At 53.6% G+C, this 13,576-nt stretch overlaps 1 protein-coding gene across 3 annotated transcripts in view; it reads right to left on the reverse strand.

Moving 5' to 3' along the window:
- Tp73 (tumor protein p73) overlaps positions 1 to 13,576 on the reverse strand; it is a 47,682-nt gene continuing 34,106 nt past the window's right edge. For 2 of the 3 annotated variants that reach the window (XM_036178690.1, XM_036178691.1), the window contains 10 exons: positions 10,518 to 10,704; positions 9,879 to 9,994; positions 7,717 to 7,826; positions 7,376 to 7,518; positions 6,962 to 7,050; positions 6,147 to 6,286; positions 5,599 to 5,747; positions 4,736 to 4,874; positions 4,246 to 4,339; positions 1 to 3,129 (listed from right to left, as the gene is read on the reverse strand). In XM_036178690.1, the coding sequence (XP_036034583.1) occupies positions 2,794 to 3,129; positions 4,246 to 4,339; positions 4,736 to 4,874; positions 5,599 to 5,747; positions 6,147 to 6,286; positions 6,962 to 7,050; positions 7,376 to 7,518; positions 7,717 to 7,826; positions 9,879 to 9,994; positions 10,518 to 10,704 (1,503 nt within the window). In that variant the 3' untranslated portion in view covers positions 1 to 2,793. The remainder of the gene's footprint in view (positions 3,130 to 4,245; positions 4,340 to 4,735; positions 4,875 to 5,598; positions 5,748 to 6,146; positions 6,287 to 6,961; positions 7,051 to 7,375; positions 7,519 to 7,716; positions 7,827 to 9,878; positions 9,995 to 10,517; positions 10,705 to 13,576) is intronic. The other variant, XM_036178692.1, reaches the window with a different exon arrangement.

A 13,576-nucleotide genomic window follows, 5' to 3' on the forward strand; every position in this document is an offset into this window, starting at 1 on the left:
CACAGCTAAAAAAATAACAACATTTTTCTAAGATGACATTACCCAAAACAGTTAATAGTGTCATTGGACTACATCCACCAATACTGCTTGGAGAAGCATTTCATTACATTGAAAATAGAGAGTTTGGTTTTGGTTTTGTCTCCTGTGTGAAATGCTGTTCTAAGTAGCAACTTTTGAACCTTGCAGGAGTCTTTCCCAGGGATCCAGCATTGGTGCTGCAAGCTCAGTGCAATGACCTCAAAGAACCAGAGCCAGAGCTATCAGACGTGGTAAGCAGTACTGGAGGGCAGGAGAGCTGCTGCCAGCTGGACACACTAACCTTCCTGGGACCATTACAGGCTGAGGCTGGAGTGGCCTGCTGGTCCAGCTAATGTGAGAAATATCACTAGCAGCAATTCAGAGTCTGCTTAAAGGGCAAAGGAATTTATTAGAGAAAGAAACTCATGAAACAGAACAGAGGAATTATTGCAGGATCCTGGAAGGGTGAGGCATAGCCCCACACCATTCTTCCACCTGTGAGGTACCTGCCCTTGCTCAACAGGTGTCTTCTGGGGCACCCCCAAACTCACTTCCAGACTACCACTTCAGCACTCCTGGGAAACCTGGTGACTGCAAGACTGGCTATCTCCTGCTTTCTGTGTTTTGCAACAGCCAAAAGGCTAGTCCCTGGAGAGCTACATGTGTGCTCAGCTATGGCAAGGCTTGCTTCTGTGACACTTATTTTCTGGAAGATGGTCCTTGGCGGTTTCCTCCAAACGTGGCAAGATCCTGGAGGCTCATGAGACAGCTTTGGCACTTGAGGCAGGGTCTGAGGAGACACACAGCTTTGGAGACACACACACTGGAGATGGGTCTTCCCTCCTCACATGTCTATTGAGAGCCACCTTTAAACCATGCCCCCCACCCCTTCTGGGAGCATGTGGTGAGGTGCTTACAATGGTCACTCCTGGGCAATGCCCGAGACATACTCATGTGAGACCCCAGAACGCAAGCACATCTCAGTGGGTCTCACAGACCCAGGACTGAGGATATACCTGTGTAGTTCCTGAGGTAGCATGTGCCTCAGGAGTAACCACCCACCTCTGCCATGGCCTGATGCCAGAGGCAGGGATGCAGGGGATGCAGGGGATGCAGTCTTTCTAGCCTCAGTTCCCTCACCTGTGCAACAAGAAGTGTATACGTGCTCTCACTCTGTGAGGTGTGTCAGCACATGCCAGGATGATGACACCCTGCAAGGTCTAAGCCCACTGCTATAGCTGCTATGGACCATCTGGGTGCAGGCCTGCTTTTCTGGGAAGACTGGGGCCCCCAGAGGCTAAGTCATCAACGCCTGTCCATTTGGAAGAGCCTACATAGTCAGCCCTGATATCTGGCAACCTGGTGCTTGCACCCACCCTGAGTGCACTCGAACCCTCAGAGTCCCATAAAGGTGGTGTGGGTGGTACCACCTGAGTTTGCAGAGCCTGCTAAGATTGTCAATGTCTGCCCCTATGCTTCCAGGAGGCAGCCCTGATAGGAAGCTCATCCTGTAGTACTGACTATATTGCCATCCCATGGGATTCACTGCCTCTGCTGGGTCATGCTAATGAAAGCCAGGTCTAAGAGGAATGGCTGCACAGGGCCTTGGCAGCCCAGCAGGCTTCACTGCAGCAGGGGCTCCTCTGTGGCACTCCACTCCTGCAGAAACTGCTAGGGCTCTTGTTGCAGAAGTTTGCTAAGTTTCTGGCAGAAAGAGGGGGCCCCACTGGCTGAGTGCAGGAGCTGTCTCTCCAAGCCCACTCCCTCCTTGGGGTACATCATGAAGGCTGGGGTCCCCAGAAGCTGCCCCAGTTCCACCCATGAGGATGAGTTAGCATTCAAGGTGAGCAGAGCAGATGTTCTCACAGCTGGGCTTTGACTTGCCCTCCCACAGCTGTGCTCTTTCTGAGTTTCTTTCCTAACTAAACATCCTGACTTGAACATAGGGTTTTTTTAGACTTGATGACAACAGCATGTGGAAAAGCCAGGAATGCACTAGGTTGATCTCAGAAAGGAATGATGGGAAAGTTAGAGGGGAAAACAAAAAGGAACCTGACCCATCAGGTAGAAAGAGTAACATTTTATCAAATATTGACAATTCAATTTTCGATAGTCTGAGACTCTCACACTGTCCGTCTGTCTGCTGAGAGGTGTCTGTGGAGGGGCTGTGGCCAGCATGTTTTAAGTGCTGGTTGAAGGCTGATCCCAGAAGCTTCCACTGGTCTGCAAGTCTCCCCTAACCCCAGCAAACTGGACTCTGACTTTGTTCCGGGCAGGAGATACAGGGGAACAGCAGAGTGGCATCCATTAGGGACAGATCTGTCCCCATTTCCTACAGAGGATGTCTCTGGACTTCACCTTCAAGATGCAGTTCGAAATCCACCTGCAGATAAGTGCAGAAGACATAGTGGTCCAGCTGCTCACGGCTAGCCTGGAACGAGAAGACGCTGGAATACTTTGTGGCAGAGGATAGTGAGAGAAGGTTCTCGCTCTGTCCTGGAGATGGCAGAGTCCTCAAGAAAGAAGGGGCACAGAGAGTGGGTGCTGGCATATCCACCCACAAAGGGATAGCCCCTGTCTCAGCATTTGGCCCACAACCTGCCTCGTGTACTTGTAGGTAGGGCAGTTCTCTCAGAAGTTTCCTAAGGGCAGTTCACGAGTGACACCCCTTCAGAAATGGCATCTAGCAGCAGGCCCTTGCTGTTTCCACGCGCACAGCTGAAGGGGCCTGCGTCCAAGAGTAGTTTCTCCCAGGGGAAGGAGAAGGCACACCCCTCAGTGGCTCTCTGTCTCTGTGAACTCCTCTTTGATGGGTTGCTTACGAGATTTGCAATCAGGCAGGTCAAAACCAAAGTCTGCCCACTCGTCGGGGCCTGTCACTCCACCTGGGCCTCCGCGGTTGGGGATAGTGATGGTGTGGCGTACACGGAAATGCACAGCTTCCATGACCCGCTGCCGCTGCAGCTCGCCAGAGCCACCAATGGAGATGGTGGCTGCATTGCTGCTGGAGCGTAGCAGCTGCTGACCACAGTCATGGCTCTGCTTCAGGTCCTGTAGGCCCCTCCAGATGGTCATACGGTACTGATCAGGGATTTTCAGCGCCCCAAGGTCCTGCAAGAGTGACGGCCACCTTAGGGTTATAAAAGGGAAGCTACAGGGTTGTGGGTCCCCCACACCAGGAATGTCCTACCTGCAAGGAAGCTATTTTGGGGGTGGGGGGCACTGACTGATTAGAACATGACAATGTAGATGAAAGCAGCCCAGAGAGGGACAGCATCAGGATCACCTGTGCACAGTGTCTAGCCACATATTTTTAGCTAAATGACCTGTGGGGAGTGTTGGAGGGGACAGTGATGAGGGCCTCTCTGGGGCTGCATGCAGTCTGGAACCTGGGTCATAGAGGCCTAAGAGACCACCTATCTCCTGGCCTCAATCTGCCCCTTGGCACGTATTAGCTGATTGCTACTCCAGGCTCATCCCTCAGCTTCAAGCACACAAATCTCTCCAGGGAGGCAAGGGTTAATATGTGACTCAATGTAGAAGGACAGTAGTTAGTGGTCACACAGATGCAAGTTGTTAGGTGCTGGCCTCACTGCCTCTGATGAGTCTTTGTGTCCAGCTTGGGTCCCTGAGCAGGGGACAAATATGGACTTGCCTCTCAGGCTAGGTAAGAGTCTAGAAAATAGTTACGGGAGAGGCAGGAGGTACTGAGATGATGCACCCTAGGCCCATGGCTGTGTCCCATGGAACAAATCAAGGCTGACTGTGTTACTAGGCTGTAACCAGGTGCCAGGGCTTTGGTCTTGATGTCTAGAACCATTCTAGCCCACATTCAACCCAGAACGTGCTGTGCTGTATGTATAAGCTGGTCTCTGGGCCTCGTGTCTTCTTTCTAGGCCTGTCCCCCCTCCATCCCCATCCCCACTTCTGTACTTCTTAACCATTGGGTTCTGGAGAAACCTCAGCCTCCCAAATTAAAGGTAGCCTGGCTGGGGGCTTTAACAAGAGAGAAAGCCCTGCAGGCTACCCCTAAGGGCTCAGCCCTGTGTTCACTGAGCCTCCTTCAGGTCATATGAGCCTGTATCAGCTTCTGAGAACTGACTTCAGAACAGAATCTGACTGTTTGTGGGAAAGGCTCTGGGAGTCCCCCCAATTATCCACCCCAGGTGGTGCACTCTGCCTTGGGCCAGGCCCTCTGTCCCTTTGGGGAGGTCTGCGGGCGTTTACCTCTATGGTGAGGTTCTGCAGGTGGTAGATGCTCTGTAACCCTTGGGAGGTGAAACATTCGATGCAGTTTGGACACCCCAATCCTGTTAAAAAACTGCAGAGAGAATTTGAGAAAGTAGCATTAACTCCCGGTGCTGGGCTGTGTGCTCAGGTCCCCCAGGAGTGGCCCTACTGGGGAGGGAACTGTCTATCTCCAAGGGCAAAGTTGCTGGTCTCTTGGAGCAGGTGTGGCCAGCCGTCAGTATCTCAGCCCAGGAGTCCTGGCTCAAGTGCCCTTCTTCCTAAGGTTCTATGCCAGCGCGTGCTGGTGAGCCCTGATATGACATGACCATCTTAGCCTGTCTTCCCATGGGCCAGCCAAGCAATTAAAACACAGGATGAGACAGAATCACATGCAAGACTGCTCCCCCTTGCAGGAACCACACAGTTAGTAGGAGGTGGGCAAGAGGGAGGTGCAGCACAAACCCAGGTCCAGCCACAGCCTACGCACCTGACAAGGCTGGGGTCTGCGTGATAGGGGGGTGGTGGGGTGCAGTGGGATCCTGAAACCATGGTCTGGGAGCTGTGGCCGCCATTCATCTCGCCATTGGCTGGTATGGTATGGCTGTGGCTGTTGAGCATCCCGGAACCTGGGCAAAAGAGCGGGTCTAGGAATCTGAGAGTAAGCCCCACACACCATGGGGGGTGTCCCAGGTCATGATGCAGAATGGTAATGTGACACAGCATTGTAAGGGCTGTCTGAGGCTGAGCAAGGGCTGAACCCCTAGGCCCAATTCTTTCCCTCAAGAGGTGGAAGTGGAAGGGGGTTGTGTACAGGGCACTTGGTTTAAATGAGCCAAGGTTAGCAGCTGGCACGTGGGTGTTACCAAGTTCCAGAGCCCTTATGTGGGACCACCTGGGGGTGTTGTTCAGTGTCAGGAGTGTGTCCATTAGTGCCCACATAAAGGCCTTTCAGAGGAGACCCACACTGCAGTCTGCCCAGCTCTACAGCTGGCCCCCTGTGAGGTCTCATATCCTATATTTGAAATGAGGGGAGCTGGTATTTCCATTTTGCTGATGGAGATAGTGAAGCAGAGTGAAGCTAGGGATCTTCTTTAAGAGGAAGGACAAGATATGTATGTGTTATTAACTCTATCACTTCTGCAAAACCCAGACACAGAACTCCTGAGATTGGAATGAACATAGGCAACCCCCCCCCCCTCCATGGCCATTGCCTTCTCCAGACTGGAGCTGCGGGGAAGGAAGGCATCAGGAGTCCTCTACCAACCCTGTTCATGATCCTGGTAAATCCAGTCAGGCCCTCCCTTGGGTCTCTGTAGCCCACACGAGGCCTCCACTGCCCCAGGGACTCACCCATGGGTCCCAGGTTGGACCCAGCTGCTGAGCTGTGTGGTGGAGGCTGACCCACCAGCTGGTTGACGGAGGGTAGCTTGTTAACGCCGCCGTGTATCTTATTCATTGGGGAGAGGACAGGCCCGTAGGATGGAGGCTGTAGGTGACTCCTGCTTGGAAAACAACAGCGTACATTCATAAAAGTTAAAAGCAAACTCCTTCCTCACCTGGCACTTCTGTGGACACCCCTGAATGCAGGTAGATGAAGACCCGCCTCTCAGAGAGCTACCAGGAAGATTAACACCTCACCAGCAACTCAGCCCCTCCTGCCCCTTACTGATCAACATTTACAAGGCCCATGGGAGGCAGAGGTGTGGTGGAAGTGGGGGCCCAGGATCCCAGGGCAGGCTAAGTTCCAGAAGGCTTCCTAGAGGAGAAGATGCCAGCTGAGAACTGAACTGCCTTGATCCTACTGTCCAGCCCTGTGTGCCATACCTCCTGTGCTCCTGGCCTTCTCTCTGCTGGGTCAGAATACCCACACTTCCCATCCAGACAGTGGGTTCACTCACGGCCTCTGTAGGAGCTGCTGCTGCTGCTGCTGCTGCTGCTGCTGCCGATAGGATTCAACTAGGGGCTGTGGCACAAGTTCCATCAATTCCAGACTCTCCTTGACTTTCATCAAGATCTCAAAGTTCTCCCGGCCTCGCACCTGAGCACAGAGAGGCAGACCCTCTGCCCAGGTGCCCGGGAGCCTCCACTGGCTCCACACCCCTGGTGGGAGGGGCAGCTGAAGCCTTAGGAGGACCCCAGGTGTGTAGCAAAGGGTTGCTCTTCTCTTGGAGTCCCCTGGTATTCCAAAGCTCAGGATACCCTGGATTTCTTTCTTCTTTCCAGGGGTAGGTATAGGAAGTGGGTTCCTAGGGGTTCAGAGAACCATGCCCAGTCTTCCCTGCTAAGAAGCTCTACTCCTCTTCCTCCCACTCACCAGCTATAGGTCTTAAAGCAGGACTCACTCTCCAGAAAATAGCATTCTTTCAGAGTACACCATGATCTCGCCACTATCCAGTGTTCAAGTCATGAAAACATAGGCTATACCCTAGAGAATCATAGATTCCTACTGAATCTCCACCGTGCAGAGCTAACCTGGCTGGCATCTTCACGCTCACTGAGTTTAGGCACTACAGGTTTGGACTCTGAACAGAGAGCATCCTTTGAACCCCACCTCCTATAGGTACATAGGCTCAATCCTCAGGTGTCAGGATGCCACCCACCCTTGCTCATCTCTGGTGGCATCTGGAATTCCCCAGTCTAGGCTCTTGGGTAATGGGAACACATAGGCCTTGTCACCCTAGCCCACCCACTTGGTAGCCAAGTGCCCACTCACATGCATGTAGAACATGTCCTCATCTCCATGTCTCCTCTTTTTCACATTGGCACCCAGGGCAGGGATGGCAGGAGGGCTCTGCTTGAATGCTGGAAAGCAGGTCAGGTAAGACACATGAGCCAGAGGGCAAAGGCTGAAGTGTCCAGGTGAACCTCAGCCACGGGTGTAGCATGGGTACGGTGCAAACCTAGGCCAGATAGAGCTAGGTCCAGAGTTGCCTCTCCCTAGCCTCAGAGCATAGACAAGTGAGATGTATTGGGTTGCACTTGTCCTGTTCAGCCAGAGAGGCAGTGAGACCATAGACGGGAGTACGCTTGGTGCCTTTCTGCGGTGGCGCTCCAGCTCATACCCGGCATGTCCAAGTCCATCCTCAGGGATAACCCACCCTGCCCCTTGGCCCAGAGCACCACGCACCACGTTTACTGGCAGCCCCATTCTTTGTGGCACTCTCATTCAGGGCCTGCTGCTCCCGGTAGTGGTCTTCATCAGCTTTGCGGTCACGGCCAGGGCAGGCACAGATGCGACCCTCGAAAGACCGGCGGCCCAGCACCTGTCCACTGTTGGGTGCACACAGCACAACTATCAGCTCAGAGGACCACTCCTGACCATGCTCACCCCTGCACATCCCACAGGTCTGGCCTTGGAGTTGAGTGCCCTCAGAAGAGAGCAAGCCCTCTCTGTGTCCATGACATGCCCCCCAGAGTGCTGGCCCAAGTCCCTGCCCCACCTCTACCATCCTGTCACCGCAGACTCACTCCCGGGTCTCCAGGGTGATGATAACGAGGATGGGCCTCCGATTCATGCCCCCTACGCAGCTGCTGTTACACATGAAGTTGTAGAGGATGGTGGTGAATTCTGTTCCCACCTGTCCACAGGGGAGGCAGGGAAAGGGCTCGGTGTTAGCAAGCAGGGCCCACATATTGGAGAAGGCTCTTTCTAGCTGCCACATTTGGCCCTGGTTCTGCATAGGCATAGAAGTGCTGCACTCTGTCATCTACCCATCTAGCCACCATCTATTGATCATGTCTATGCACTCATCCATTGATCTCTCTACTTACCCATATACCATTCATCAAGTCATTCACCCATCCGTCCACTTACATGTCTGCCCACTCATCCACATATCCAGCTACCCAACTATCTACCTACCCACCCACTCACCCATCTGTCTACCGACCCATTCACCTACCCCATTCACTTGCCTGCCAACTTCTCACCCATTTATCCACTCACCCATCTATTCATTCATCTACTCACCCATCCACCCATTCATTTGCTTTCCCATCTACCCACCTATCGACCCACTTACATTCCTGCCCATCCACCCTCCCGTTCATCACCCACTCACTTGACTGACTACCCACCTATCCATCCAACCCATCCCTCCACCCACACACCCATACACTCACTTGAGATTGCCTCCCCACCCACTGATCCATCTGTGCCCTCATAACACTCCTCTGGCTCTGGGACCAGAGAGCTCAGTCTTGGTTTCTGCTCTTAGGTGAAGTTCAGAGTCTATGGTGTGATTGCCTCAGCCTTCTCCAATAAGACAGGCAGAGGTCAAGTATCAAGTCTCCATGTGAGTGAGTGTGTGCATGGGCCTTTGTGGCATGTGTGCATTGCATACTGTGGGTTCATTTGAGCAGAAGAATGAGAAGGAATCCATCCCCAGAATGGAGTTTCCATGATCTTGCTAGATCAGGACACGAAAGCCCTAAATGCCAACCCTTTTTAGAACTTGCACCTGGCAGCCACTAGAGGGCAAGAGAAACCCACTTTGTCTGCAAGCCTGAGCTGGTGGGACCTCCTATGAGGAAGGGGAGGATGCTGGTGTGTGCATGCTCCTCCCTGGGCCCTGTCCTACTGCCACAGCAAACTTTCTCAGAGGACCACAGGGCTTGGCAGAGGGTGGGGGCAGGCCTCATCTTGGCACAGAGATGAGACCTAACTGAAGTCCTTCTTGGGGTCTCCACCCTGGTGCCACCCACCATCATTCCTGCAGTGCAGCTTCCCTCCACCTTGGCCTTTGGCCCCAACTGGAGCTCATGTCAGATCTAGAATGGTGATCACATGCCCTTCTGCTGTCAAAGTTGACACCCTCCTTCTCCAGTCTTTCTTCACTTGACTACTTTCTGTAACCATCACTTACAGCCCTCACATCAGCCCTCCAGCCTGAGCCTCTACGTCCACCCTGTACCCCATATCCAGCCTGGGCCACTTACCTCCACTATACTCCACCTCCAGCTTGTGCCCCATTTCCAATCTGAGGCTTGGCACACAGGCCCTTCAGTCTCATCCTTCACTCCATCTTTCCTACCCTCCTGAGGCCACATTCCACAGCTCCAGTCCCCTGTAGTTATCTCCCTAGCCTGGTCTTGGGACCTTTTCATGATCTCTAGCCCCCAGCATGGAATTCCCTACCTTCCATTTAACACCCTATGCTTGCTGAATTGTTTTTTGTCCCTACCAATGGAGTCTGAGATGCCCAGGAACTCTTTCTCACTCCCATGTCTAGGAAGCTATACCAACATTGGGAGACACAGACAAGAAGATTAGCACCTCCTAGGAGGGAAGGGCTGAAGACTTGGAGGTCATGTGATCATTTGCTATACAGTTGGGGATAGTGTGTGTGTGTGTGTGTGTGTGTGTGTGTGTGTGTGTGTGTGTGTGTAGAGAGAGAGAGAGAGAGAGAGAGAGAGAGAGAGAGAGAGAGAGAGAGAGAAAGTGAGAGAGAGAGAACTGAAGAGAACTGAAGTTGGATAGAGCCCAGGCCTGAGGGTCAGGGCTCACAATGTGTGGTCACAAATAAACTGTCAAGAAAAGTCCCTAAGAGGCATGCTGAACTCAGAGCAGTGTCTCAGGGAACCCCATCCTGTAAGGTTGGCTTTGTATCCCAATCTGGTCCCCAGCCTACCTGTGGGGGTTCGTATGGTACAACCACACTTTGCCTGCCAGTGACAGGATCATCCACATACTGGGAGAGGTTGTTGCCTTCTACTCGGATGAGGTGGCTAGCCGGGGCAGACTGTCCTGCCAGGAGGGGATACAGCTTTAGAGAGAGGTACATCTTCCAACTTGTCACCCCTGTACCAGGTGCATGGCAGAACTGACACTGTAGGGCTTGTCCCTGTGGGAGTCCTAGGCAAGGCTCACATCTCTGCAACCCTCGTTCAGGTGGCTTTGAGCCTGTAGGATGCTGTTCCAACATCTTCTGACCCTGGGGTTATTATAGGCTTCACAAGGAACACTGCAGAAATGGTCCACAAGGCTCCCCGGTGTTAGCTGGTCCCTCGGACTTCTGAGCTACACCCTTGCTGGAACATTAGCTTCTTGGGCTGCACTCAGAGCTGAGGAAATGGACTGAAAGGGGTGGGGTGGGGTGCTTGCTGAAAGTTCCTGGTGAGGGGACTGCTGAGAGCACCACCAGCCCACACTCACGGGCCTGCATCTCTCAGTTCCGCTGCTGGCAAGGTTCCCCCTTCAGTTGGGCCCTCAGGCCACTGGCCATGGTGCTACCGAGTTTGGGGACCCACAGTGGAGAGGGGGTGCTCACCTTCATTGAAGTCCCTGCCAAGCTCGTGGTTAGGGCAGCGCTTAACGATGTCAGTCACGTGCTCTGCCTTCTTGTAGACAGGCATGGCCCGGATGGCCGTGCCTGGGGGCGGTGGTGTGGACACCTTGATCTGGATAGGGCACGTCTTGGCAATCTGACAATACAGCTTCTTCAAAAGTGGGGAGTACTGGAGGGAGGGAAGGGCCAGGTTGAGATCACAGCCCAGCCCCATAGGCTTGTCCGGGCTGGACCCCTTCCACGACACCCCTTTCCAAGCACCCTGACGAGGCCTGCTTCCATGTACCCCTCTTTCAGGAATCCTTCCTTCAGAGTGTAGAGATGGGTATGTCTGCTGCCCACTCAGCAACTGCCTGGCTATTTACACCTGAATCCCGAAGGCTGCACGGGGTGGGCTGTCGGATGAAGATGGTAAAGGGTGGGAAAATATGGGGAGGACAGTGGGAATCAGTCTGTCTTCGGCCTGGCTGCAGAGGTAGATGTGCAGCATTGAGCTTGTTTGACAAGCTGCCTTGCACAGAAGAAACACTCTGTAGGTGGACCGCTTGCCCCTGCCACCCTTATTCTCCAATGGAGCGCTCTCTGGACCATCAAGGCCTTACCAGTTGACCAGCCACACAGCACTGCTCCACCAGTGAATGTTACTAAGTCCAGGCAGCCAAACTCTGCAGCTGTGTGAGGCAAGACCCAGTTCCTCCCTCTCCCCCATCCTAGACCCTGACTGGACCTGAGATCATGCCAGGGCCTGCCCTGGGGACAATAGATGCTACCATTGCTCCAATATCCATGTCCTGTGACCCAGGCCACCCATCTGAGGACTGAAGTGGCCTTGCTGAGGTCACTTCAGTTCATTTATTTGCAGCCTAGCTGACCCTCCACTCTTGCTCCTGAAACTCCTGGAGACTCCTCACACCTTCCTCCTCAAGGGCAGTGGAGGTTCCCCCCACTTGAGTTTAGAGGGGATTTTTATGGTGCTTCACCCCAAGAAAGTCCCCATTGACTCAGAATCATGAGTTACAACAGCCTGGAAAGTGTTCACCATGCTCCATTATGACAGTTGGGGAAACCGAGGTCAGAGATGGCAAGCTGTTAAGAAAACTGGAAAGAGCAGGTGATGCTCACACAGCAAGTCTTTTCTTTTAAGAGAGAGTGGAGGATCCTATAGGCCTAAGGTTTCCCATAAGGAGCTTGCAGAAATCTCATCTACCATGGGCAAATGCAAGGAAGAGAAGGCAGGGAGAGAGAGGCACATGAAGTAGGTCCCTTCCGTTCTATTTAAAAAGCGAGAGAGGCTCACTATAAGGACCTGTAGAAGGCCTGAGGGGTTGTTTTGAAAGGCAGAGAGAGCCGTTGAAGGAGCCTGTATTCTCAAAGGAGCAACTTGGAGCCACACCAGGGAGGCCAGCTTGATTTTCTGGGGTGACATGAAGTTCACAGTGTGGGGATCCCCAAGCATTAAGTAAATTCATACACACAGTGTCAGGCAAACAGTTGGTACCAGTGGAGTGCCCAGGCCTCTTGCTGGTACAATTGGAGGCTTCCCAACAAGACCCAGGCTCAGATAATTGCACATGACCTAGCTAGTCCTGAGCTCAGAGGGGGCTCAACTTAAGGTCAACCAAGGCAGCTTCCTGGTGAAGGGATATCCATGATTAACAAGCATCAGCTGAGTACCCATTGTTTGCCCATTGCTGGGGCCTAGGCTACCTACAGAAAACAGGCTGAGTGGTGGGGGTGGCACTGGGGTCAAAGTCACCAGGGGCAGCAAAAGAAGATTAGCCTTTGAAGTCTGGCCGATTGGCTCCCTGTTCTGGCTCAGGAATGTAGGCTGGATCGCTCTAAACACTGGACCACCTGCCAAGTTTGTCTACCACTGACTTACCACAAGACCCCCAGATGCCAGCTGTGTGGCCAAGTGCCAGCAAGGTCAGATGCCTCTTATTCCAGCATGGTTGCTCTCGTTACCAGGTGAGATAATTTGTGGGTTGGCACAGCTGACCGGGGACCCACAGACCTGGGGTCTCCTACAGTAGTCTTTCCAGAGCTGACTACCCAGAGGTTCCTCCCTCTCCCAGGCTTTAGCTCATGACCTGAGAAGGGGTCACAGACCCAGTGGGGCCTGAGCCAGGACAGGCTGGGAGCAGGCCAGGTATGGTGGTTCCCTGGGGCCACATTCCTGGGAAGCCCAAACAAGCCTGGAGGGAGGGAGGGTGCATTATGCTCCTCTCTGTGTTCCTACCAGGATGGAGCCAGGCTCAGGGCACAGCCCAGACACAGAGGGAGGCATCAGAGCTCCCCTCACCCACCCACTCCGGAGCAGTGGGAGGCATCAAACCTTGCCTCACCACAGTGCCCATTCCTAGAGCCCTGTCCCAGCCCTGCAGGCCATTGCCCCCCATCACTGCCCTGTGAGGATCTAAGACACTTGGCTACACCCCCAAGTCATGCACTACCACTGCCAAGATGTGGTCAGAGGTCTGACCCTCCTCCTCAGAAGGTGGCTTTTGTGCCTACAGGTGTCCTGGGATGGGTGTGAGGTGGTACTGCCCTCCATGGCTTACAGTGAGACCCTGAGGGGGGGGGGCGGTCTGGAGAAAGCTAAGGATACATTTCAGAGTAGCAGTGCTGGTTAAGGACAAGCCATAGATGCCCCACCCTGGGGAGGAGCTCAAAGTGCCGGGAGCTGTCCCTGGTACCAATGCAGCGACTGTGGCGTGATCATCTCCCAGAGAAAGAATCAGAGCTGGGATGTGAAGTCATCTCTGGTGGGACAAGTCTCCCACCTAGTCATTGTGGAGGGAAGCCCAAGTCCAAGGATGAAGCTACAGGGGCTTCTCTCCCTAGGGCAAGGCAAAGGCTTCTGCACCCTCAGGTGGTGTCCCTAGTCCAATGGTTTTGGGGTGTTGGGGCACACATACCTGCCAACCCTACACTGGCCACAGGTTAAATCTGTGGGGATCTATTTTAGCCAGGGTGGGGAGTTTCAGGGAGGGATGCCAAGGCTTCCCCAACCTGGGAGGGTCAGACGGTAAAACCAGCAA

Source organism: Onychomys torridus, chromosome 2, assembly GCF_903995425.1.
Source record: "Onychomys torridus chromosome 2, mOncTor1.1, whole genome shotgun sequence".
Classification (NCBI taxonomy): Eukaryota; Metazoa; Chordata; class Mammalia; order Rodentia; family Cricetidae; genus Onychomys; species Onychomys torridus.